The 9436-nt window shown below is 56.4% G+C and overlaps 1 protein-coding gene across 1 annotated transcript; it reads left to right on the forward strand.

The window, feature by feature from the left end:
* Positions 1-377: 377 nt before the first annotated feature.
* Positions 378-8832, forward strand: PRPF19 (pre-mRNA processing factor 19). Its single transcript, XM_029911223.1, has 15 exons — positions 378-558; positions 1359-1508; positions 2471-2547; positions 2791-2932; positions 3180-3253; positions 3346-3408; positions 3621-3662; positions 3941-4015; positions 4533-4608; positions 4904-5013; positions 5212-5367; positions 5511-5580; positions 6664-6749; positions 7501-7671; positions 8039-8832. Exons 1-15 carry the CDS (start codon positions 540-542, stop codon positions 8198-8200), a joined length of 1473 nt encoding a protein of 490 aa, XP_029767083.1. The 5' UTR covers positions 378-539; the 3' UTR covers positions 8201-8832.
* The last annotated feature ends 604 nt before the right edge of the window (positions 8833-9436 follow it).

Raw genomic sequence — 9436 nt, forward strand, 5'->3', positions numbered from 1 at the left:
GAAACGCCCCAGGCCCAGCAACGCGTCTGGGGCGGGGCAGCCTGGGCCGGTCTGGCGCCTCGCAGGGAGTGACTGAGCAGGGGGCTGCCCGGCTGTTGGCAGAGCGCGGCTGGAACGCTGCTGCTGGGAGAGAAATTCAAATTCAGCACCAGGCCCGGGGCCGCTGGGAATTGTAGTCATGGGGGCGGGCCGGGTAGTGTCCGCCCAGTGCATTCTGGGAATTACAGTCTTCAGGAAGAGGTGCATGCCGGGAGCGGCCGTTCCAGCCAAGCAGTGCTCCCCCTCCCGAAACGCCCGAGCGGTAGCCGGAAGTTCCCGATCTATGCGGCGAGACGGCCCGGGGTATGCCGGGAAGAGTAAAGTTCCGTTTCCGGCGAGGGCGGGACTCCGGAGTCTCCCGCGCGCGCTGGGGCCCCGCGTGAGCGAGGGGACGCGGAACGGGACCGGCCTCGGTTGGGACACGGAGAGGGGACACCCTCCCCCGGAAGCAGAACCCGTGACCCGGAAGCAGAACCGGGACCCGTAGGGGAGACGTCGCCATGTCCCTCATATGCTCGAGTGAGTGACGGACTGGGAGCTTGCGGGGGGGCCCTTCCCGAGCCGGCCCCGTGGAGCTGACATCTCCCACCACGCGGGCCCTGGTGTCTCCCCAGCGCAAGGAGCCCAACGAGGAGACTCTAAAAACAGCCCCCCCCCCCAACGTGCCGCCCGCTCGGGGGGCCTCGAACCCGGCTCCTCTGCACGGCCAGTAACCCCGCCCCCTCCCCCCGCAGGGCCCCGAGTCTGCACCTGCATCCCTCCCTCTGCATGGCCGCTTCGCCCCAGCGCTCCCCCACCGGCGTCGTGTGGTTCCTGAGAAAGGAGCAGTGTCTGGGTTGGGAAGGCTCAAGGACAGACAAACAGATCCCCGGGCTGAGGTGTTAGGGCAAGGAAGTTTCGTAGCCAACACAGCGATGGGGCTGGCGTCACCCACCTTTGGCTGCCCAAGGGATCAGGTACCCATTTTGCAGCTGGGTGAATTGAAGGTGGCCTTCCAGAGTTAGATCCAGTGTGACTCCAACCCACAATCTTCAGGATTGTGGTGGAGCACCGTAACCCTTTGGCCACTGTGCCACTAAATAAATAAGGGTGGGGAGAATCAGTGGAGCTTAAATATCAGGAAAAACATTAGCATACTAGAAAAAGAATAGGGTAAACGTGGAGACAATGCTACCCATGTAGAGGCTGTAGGAAAGATTGATCTGTGTCTTGTTACCTTTGTCTTGGGGCTTCTCTGTCCTCTGGTAAGCATGGGGTACTGGTGGGGATTTAGGTTCTGTTTGTCCATTGTCACCCCTGCAATCTCTGTCTCTTTGCAGTCTCAAATGAGGTGCCAGAGCACCCCTGCGTGTCTCCGGTCTCAAACCACGTCTATGAGCGAAGACTGATTGAAAAGTACATCGCAGAGAATGGGACTGACCCAGTGAACAACCAGCCGCTGTCTGAAGAGCAACTGATCGACATCAAAGGTATCAAGCAGAGGGGAGCGGAGCTAGAGGTGTGACCTGGTGGATTCTCACCAGCTCCAGGGAGTTGGGCAGACCATCACTACTACCCTGATGGCCTGAGCTCCCACAGTTCACCAAGCAATTGCCTGGTGGGCCAGGTTGGTCTGACCATCACAGAAAGGGTTGGGGAAGGAAGGACACCAAGAGAATGTAGGAGCTTTTATAAAATGGGTGAATCAGTATTCATTTTATCGTCACCTACACCCAAAATTTTTAGGATTTCCCCATAGTCCTCTTCTCAGGCAAGTCCAAAGTTTCCTGGGGAGGCAGGCCCACTTTCACCAAACTCTGTACCTTTTTCCCAAGGAGTTTGGCTCTCCTCTGGCTCCTTTCTGGAGATGTTTTTTCTCTTGACATGCATTCAGTTTTTTTGAATGCTGCCTCTTCCTTCTCTCCCCTGTTGGAATGAGCTGGGTTTGGCTTGTATAGGCCCAGAGTCCTCCCACTCCCAACAGCCTCTGAGAGGACTGGTTAAATGGAGTCAGCTGCTTAGGGATTTCTATTACTCTCCCTCCCATTGACAGTTCACACTATCACAAGAGTTGCATCACTGGAGTTTGGGGGTCTCTGCTGTACGTGATACTGGCCACTATCCTAGGTAGGCTACTGAGCTAGCTGGGCCACTAGCCTGATCTGGTGCGGTAGTAGGTCAGACACCAACTTAGATGCTGTGACCCAGTATGGTGACTGCAGAGATACATTAACAGCCGCATTTTCTAATGAGATTCTTCCACCAGCAGGTGATGTAGACATATAGTAGAGGATGAAGTGAGGGTGCAAATGGATCTGGATAAAGGGGTGGATGAGCGGTTGTGTTTGAGGGTGGGCGTTGGGGATGGAGAAAAAGTAGAGATGCAGGAGATGGGGAAAGGGATTAATCCTTGCTGTTGAGGCTAACACACCCCTGTGTGTCTCATTCACAGTTGCCCACCCAATCCGGCCCAAGCCACCCTCGGCCACCAGCATCCCGGCCATTCTGAAAGCCCTTCAGGATGAGTGGGTAAGTGCTGTCATGGGGATAGTGTTGGGGGCCATTGAAGTGGGCAGATGATAGGAGGAGTGCTGGGGCAGCAGAAAGAACAGGATTCTGCTCCGTTTGGATGGGAGGACCCACCCGCTTTGCTTGCTGAGGTTGGGTGGAGCCATCCACTCTACTTACCCAGGTGGGCGGAGCTTGCTGAGCTGGGGGGGGGCAGAGCATTGAGCCCTGGCTGGCTCCCTCACATTGCGAGTCCTTCCATAGGACGCCGTCATGCTGCACAGCTTCACGCTCCGCCAGCAGCTGCAGACCACCCGCCAGGAGCTGTCGCACGCACTGTACCAGCATGATGCTGCCTGCCGCGTCATCGCCCGTCTCACCAAAGAGGTCACCGCTGCCAGAGAAGGTAAATCGGTGGGGGAAGGGGGTCTGACTGAGGGCAAGGCTGCAGCACCATGGGGAGAATCAGTCCAGGGAGGGATTCTGACTCTAATGCCCTAGGAGCAGGCAGGGGGAGGAGCTTGCGCCTCTGGAGCAGGCAGGGGTCAGTACTGATGGGAAAAGGTAGCTGTAACAGAACCTCTGTGGCACTCCTGTGAGCCTGCAGTTGGCTCCCATTTTAACCCATTGAGCCGCTGTTTGTGTCTCCGCAGCGTTGGCGACTCTGAAACCCCAGGCTGGCCTTATAGTCCCCCAGGCTGTGCCGTCTTCCCAGCCCAACATCACGGTGAGTCCCTCCTGCACAGCTCTCTCCTTGTGTCTCCTGACTGCTCTCTCTTCTCCTGCTGGACTCATGGGCCTCTTCTTTCCCCAATCCAGGGTGCTGGCGAGCCGATGGATCTGGGAGAGCTGGCAGGCATGACCCCCGAGATCATCCAGAAGGTAAAGAGTCATCCGTCCCAGATTCACCCTTTGCTCTGCTGCAGGAGCGACTTTCATTCCTGCTTCCCATGCAGTCGCTTCTTTTCCATCTCCCTGCCCCATCTATTGTGCCCTGGTTCCTGCATGATGCAGGCAGTCAGAGAGCTGCCCTCCTGTGCCAGCCTTCCGTCTGTTAGCGTCACAATTCCTGAGTTCACTCTTCTGTTTTCCAGCTTCAAGACAAAGCCACGGTGCTGACCACGGAGCGTAAGAAGGTGAGACCCTGCTCCCTGGATCCCCTTCCTTCCCTGCGGTGGGGGGCAGGATCTGGAGGGGTCTGAGTTGGGAGGGGGCTCTCCATTGGAGCGGGGGTAAAGAAGCAGGGAGGTGAGCTCAGCGGTTTTGGAGGTCTCTATTGAGGGAATCTGTCCTGTGAGGAGGAGGAGGATCTCTCTGTTCCCTGGGTGGGGTTGGCCGGGTGGGGGAAAGGCAGGGGGCTGGGTGCTCTCCCAGGAGCATGGTCATTTCTCTTTGGGTGCTCTTCCTTCTGCAGAGAGGCAAGACGGTTCCAGAGGAGCTGGTGAAGCCAGAGGAGCTCAGCAAGTATCGACAGGTGGCCTCACATGTGGTGAGTTCTCTGATGCAGACGGTCGAAAGTTAACTTTTGGGGTCTCAAACCTTGGTGAATGCAGCGAATGCCTTCCCCAGATGGCCCAGTCCCTTATGCAACTACAGAGGGCTGTGCTGCCTTTCAGAACCTGGGCACATTTTGTCCCCACCCTGCTGTGGCAGCAGGGGGCGCTGTGCTGCTAGGGGACAGTCGCTGCTTCTCCCTCTTGGTCCACTGAGGCTCTGGAGTCTCCTCTCAGCAGGTGGGCTGTTAGCCCTGGTGTATCTCTTGGCACCTGGACCCTGAGCTGTCTCCCGCTTGCTTCTCCCATCTGAGCTGAACAGGTGCTGGCTTGCAAGCACTGGGGAGGGAGGGAGGTGGGGGAATATAGCAGGGTGCGGAGCAGATCTGGGTGGGAACAAAGAGTCCCGGTTATGGAGTCTGTACCCAGAGCTCTTCGTTAGGATCCCTCCCTGCCTCGAGGGGCTCTTCCTGCTTGACAGTGGTTCTGTCTGACCCCCTTTTCTTTGTACAGGGCTTGCACAGCGCCAGCATCCCAGGGATCCTCGCTCTGGACCTCTGTCCTTCCGACACCAACAAGATCCTCACCGGTAAGACAGCCGCCTCGGTGCCAGCTTCTTCCACCGGGCTGGCAGGGATTGTGGCCTCTGGAACCCGCAGCTGATGTTTGCCAGAGGGCGGGGATATGGGTCAAAAGTCTCCCTGTTTCCTGGGCACACCCCTCTTCCGGCTGCGGGCTGGTGGGGATGAGGTAGAGGGCAGTAAGGACCTCTCTACACCCAGTTTCCAGGGATTGTGGGTCTCCTTTAGTTCCAGGGTGGTGGATGTTGAGGGGAGACGGGTCTGCACAGCTCTGGGCCCCACCCCTCTCTGTTTGTGTTCCAGGCGGGGCGGATAAAAATGTCATCGTCTTTGACAAGAGCTCGGAGCAGATCCTGGCGACTCTCAAAGGGCACGCCAAGAAGGTCACCAGTGTAGTGTTCCATCCGTCCCAGGTAAGGGCCAGGGCCAACTCCCCATCTCCTTTGGCCGTGCCATGCTGCGGGAGGGATTCTGGGGCCACCTTTTGGGGGTCTCCAGGCCCATATCGCAGTCTGGTCCCCTCCTACAATGTGCTTTGGTATTAACCTCTTCTCGCCCCTCCCAATGTTGGTGCTCTAATCCCTGTGCATGTTCTCTCCTCACACACCTAGGAGCTGGTGTTCTCTGCTTCTCCTGATGCCACTATCCGGATCTGGTCGGTCCCAAGCGCCACTTGCGTGCAGGTTGTCCGGGCCCATGAGAACGCCGTGACAGGGCTGAGTTTGCATGCCACCGGTGACTATCTCCTGAGCTCCTCTGATGACCAGGTGAGACTCAGGTCACCCCTGACCCCTCCTTCCCCCCCCCCCATGTTGTTGGAGCTCACCTCGATCAGCGAGCTGGTGTGGGCAGGAGGCAGTGGAGGGCTGGCGGCTGTGGGATGCACTCACTCCTTGTTCCTCTCTTTCAGTATTGGGCTTTCTCTGATATCCAGACGGGCCGGGTGCTCACCAAGGTCACAGATGAGACCTCTGGCTGCGGTAAGGGTTGGGTATCGGGGACCCCTGGCTCGCAGGGTCATTGTGCTCCATTTCATTTTAGCTGGATGATTTTTCTAGAGCGTAAGATGAGGAGCTTGTTAAGAACATCCGTTTCAGAAATAGAAATAGACCGTAGAACAGGGGTCTCAAACTCAAATGACCATGAGGGCCACATCACTGACACACACACCCCTCGCTGCTCCCGGCCGTGCCCCCACTCCACCCCTTCCATGAGGCCCCGCCCCTGCCCCGCCTCTTCCAACCCCTTCCCCGAAGGAAGCTCCGGGGTGGCAGCGGCACACACCGGGGCCAGGGCAGGCTGGCTGCCTGCCCTGGCCCCGCTCCGCGAAGCAGCTGGAACCATGTCCCTGCAGCCCCTGTGGGAGGGGGGACGCAGAGCTCTGCATGCTGCTTGCTGCTCCTCCAGGTACCTCCCCTGAAGCTCCCATTGGCCACGGTTCCCCGTTCCCGGCCAATGGGAGCTGCGGGGGGACAGTGCCTGGAAATCAGGGCAACACAGGGAGCCTTCTGCTCCTCTCCCCCACCCCCAGCCGCAGGGACGTGATGCCAGCTGCTTCAGGGAGCGGCGTGGGGCTCGAGGGGGGCAATCCCGCGGGTGTAGTTTGCCCACCCCTGGCCTGAAGGTAGGCCGGGGGGGTGTGCGGGCCGCAGGAAATAGCCCCGTGAGCCGTGAGTTTGAGACCTCTGCCGTAGAACATGGTCACTATTAACCTTGAATTACATGTTTTCACTCCCTGTATGTTAATCTAGTGTACAGTTTAAGTGGAGTCCAACATCAAATCAGATAAAGTTGCTTTCTGTAGCATTTTTAGCAGCTCCTTTTAAAGAAACTATTTTATATGTTAGAATAATGTTTTCTCCTAGATAATCTTTCCGTATTCTTGCTGGGGAAGAGGCTGCAGGAAGGGCTGTGTTCTGTCACACGAGTCCTTGAGAACCCTGTGATGGGGAAGGCTGGGAGAGGGCTTTGCTTTCTGCTGTGTCCTTTTGTTATCCAATTGAGATGTGTGTCCCCCCCCCGGCAGTGTCCCTGAATCTCTCTGTCTCTCTCTGTCTCTGCAGCTCTCACCTGTGCTCAGTTCCACCCTGATGGGCTCATTTTTGGGACAGGGACTATGGACTCTCAAATCAAGATCTGGGACTTGAAGGTAGGGCTGGCTGGCTGGGTGTGCCTGACGGCTGCAGAGCCTGGTACTGGAGGATGTTGGCATGTTGGCAGCTCCAGCCTCATGGCTAGGAGCGTGCTCAGACCGAGGCCTGGTCCCTATATACTTTCTAGAGCATGGGGCTGTCAGGCCAGCTAGGGCCTCCTCCCTGGCACACTAGGATCTCTGCTTTCATTAAAAGAAAGTTGCCTCTAGCTCTTACCTTGTTGTTACAACCATTTCCCACGTGACTGGTGTGCGAGTGAGTTTGCAGACAGCCTGAACCAGTGGGGGCGAAGTGCTCCATTCACCTCAGTGACGTTAGCTCTGCAATGTAACGATGCTGTACATTAGCGTTGACAGTGTTCAGTGCTGATTGAAGCACACAGGAAAAGAGAGGTATGGCCTTACTATGGAGAGCAGGCCATGAGTAGGCGGAGCTTGGGTGGTGGGTGGAGCTTGGCTATCACATATGTCTTCCACTCTGGCCCCTGTTGGATAGTGTGCACAGATGTCCTAGCTGGGTGCTTTCCCCAGGGAAAGAGTCGCTCTGTAGCTGGAGTCTGGTTGTGGGGGATGAGAATCTATCACAGCACAAAGGCGGGCGGAGAAGGCTCCTTTCCCCTGGATCAAGCTCTCTTCATGGGAAGGGAAGATCTAGCCTACCTGCTGCCCCCATCTTTTCCCAGCTGGCCCTGGCTCGACTCAGTGCCTGCCTTTCAGCCATGGGTAACTAACTGTCTGTCTGTCTCAGGAACGCACCAATGTGGCCAACTTCCCAGGGCACTCCGGTCCCATCACCAGCATTGCATTTTCGGAGAATGGCTACTACCTGGCCACGGCCGCTGACGACTCCTCTGTCAAACTCTGGGATCTGCGCAAGCTCAAGAACTTCAAGACGCTGCAGCTGGACAATAACTTTGAGGTGTGTGCGATCCTCCTGCTCTGTCAAGCCCTGTCCCTGCTCCCCCAACCTCTCCCCGATATGAGCCAGCTGAGGGGTGTGACCTGGCTGCTTTTCCTCCATGTCCTTGTGCATCCTAGTTTGACTGGGCTTCTCCCTGCATCAGGGAGCCAGTGCCTGGTATGGGGTGTGTGCACGTGTGTTGGGGGTTCTCCCTCTGCCCAGGGTGGGTATATGGGGAGAGGTGCCCCTCTGGGAGCCAGCTGTATGGTAGGAGTAGGTGAGTGTGTGGGGGAGTGAGTTCCTGGCAGCCTGGTACAGGAGGGAGAGCGCCCCCGGGTCTGGCTCAGAGTTGTGCCTGGAGCTCAGATCTCTCTCTCCTCTGTAGGTGAAGTCCCTCATATTTGACCAGAGCGGTACATACTTGGCCCTGGGCGGCACGGACGTCCAGATCTACATCTGCAAGCAGTGGACGGAAATCCTCCACTTCACAGGTGAGGTGCTCAGCTGGGAGAGTCATGTGCCTGTGCTGGGTTCAGCGAGTGGATGAGCGAGCTGCTCCTTTCATTGTGTCCCTGAGACCCCATTCCCATGGAGTGCGCTGCGTGAGGTGGCCCTAGGATGGAGGGGAAGGTCTAGTAGGATGAATTGCAAATTAACCATCTGGTGTCTCTCCCCTAATCATCTCTCATGTCTCCCTACAGAACACAGTGGCCTGACTACAGGTGTGGCCTTTGGCCACCATGCTAAATTCATCGCTTCCACGGGCATGGACAGGAGCCTGAAGTTCTACAGTCTGTAGCCTATTTTCTTAGGATCTGGGAGGATGGGCTGTGTCCTTCACTGTAGTGTTGGGGTTATTGTGGGGAGGTAACATGGGTGGGTGGGGTTATCATTGCTTTACTTTGAGGTATCAGGGGGAGGCCAACCTAGCGCACCCCCTTCCCTGTGCTCAAAGGCTTTGTTTTTCCAGTTTCGTGTTTCTTTCCAGTTTAGATTCTGTTCTGTGATTGTAACAAACGAAATGGAACCAAACCCATCCACTGACGGACAGCTGTGAATGAGAGGCTGGGTGGGGGAAAGAGAGGGATGGCATAGGAATGGGAGAGAAGTGGGGGATGGGGAAATGTGCATTTTTTTTTTGTAAGCAGCTATCTACTTTCAGTAAAAAAATAAAGAATGTTGAACCCTCTTGAGGTGTGGGAGTTGTGTGTACCTCCTCCCTGATGAGCTGTGGGGTAGCGCATGCAGGGGAAAGAGCCCCTAGACCTTGGGCAAGGGGATCTAAGGGTAAGAGATACTATCCACATCATCTGAATCCCTTTTAAGTGCTCCCAGTGCTATTTGAGTAGTGATGACCAGAAGAGAGGTGGAAGCCTGCATAGGGTCAGTATCCCCTGGCCCCATCTCCCTGCCGTTCTCAGCTGATGAGTAAAGTCCTGGTACCTGGATGAGTTGTGAAATTATTAACCTCCTTTGAGTTTGTGGGATAGCATTGGACTTGCTGTAGCTTCTTGTACAAACAGGCTCTTGCTATTTCTCACGTGCCCCTCAGCTAGTGATCTCCAAACCCTTTAAGAATATGAATCCTCCCCAGTCCTCTGCAAAGTAGGTACGGAACGTATCACAATCCCACGCTACAGCAAGGGCAGTGAATGTGGCAGAGGTCACGTAGCAGGGCTGGGAATACCAGGCTGCAGGCCTGAAGCCCTAGCCCTTGGTCTAACCACCAGATCAGGCCTCCCACAGAAATTCACAGAATTTAGTTTTGTTGCAGTTTGAACAC

This window comes from Terrapene carolina, unplaced genomic scaffold (genome assembly GCF_002925995.2).
Source record: "Terrapene carolina triunguis isolate 2854851 unplaced genomic scaffold, T_m_triunguis-2.0 Scaffold90, whole genome shotgun sequence".
NCBI lineage: Eukaryota > Metazoa > Chordata > Testudines > Emydidae > Terrapene > Terrapene triunguis.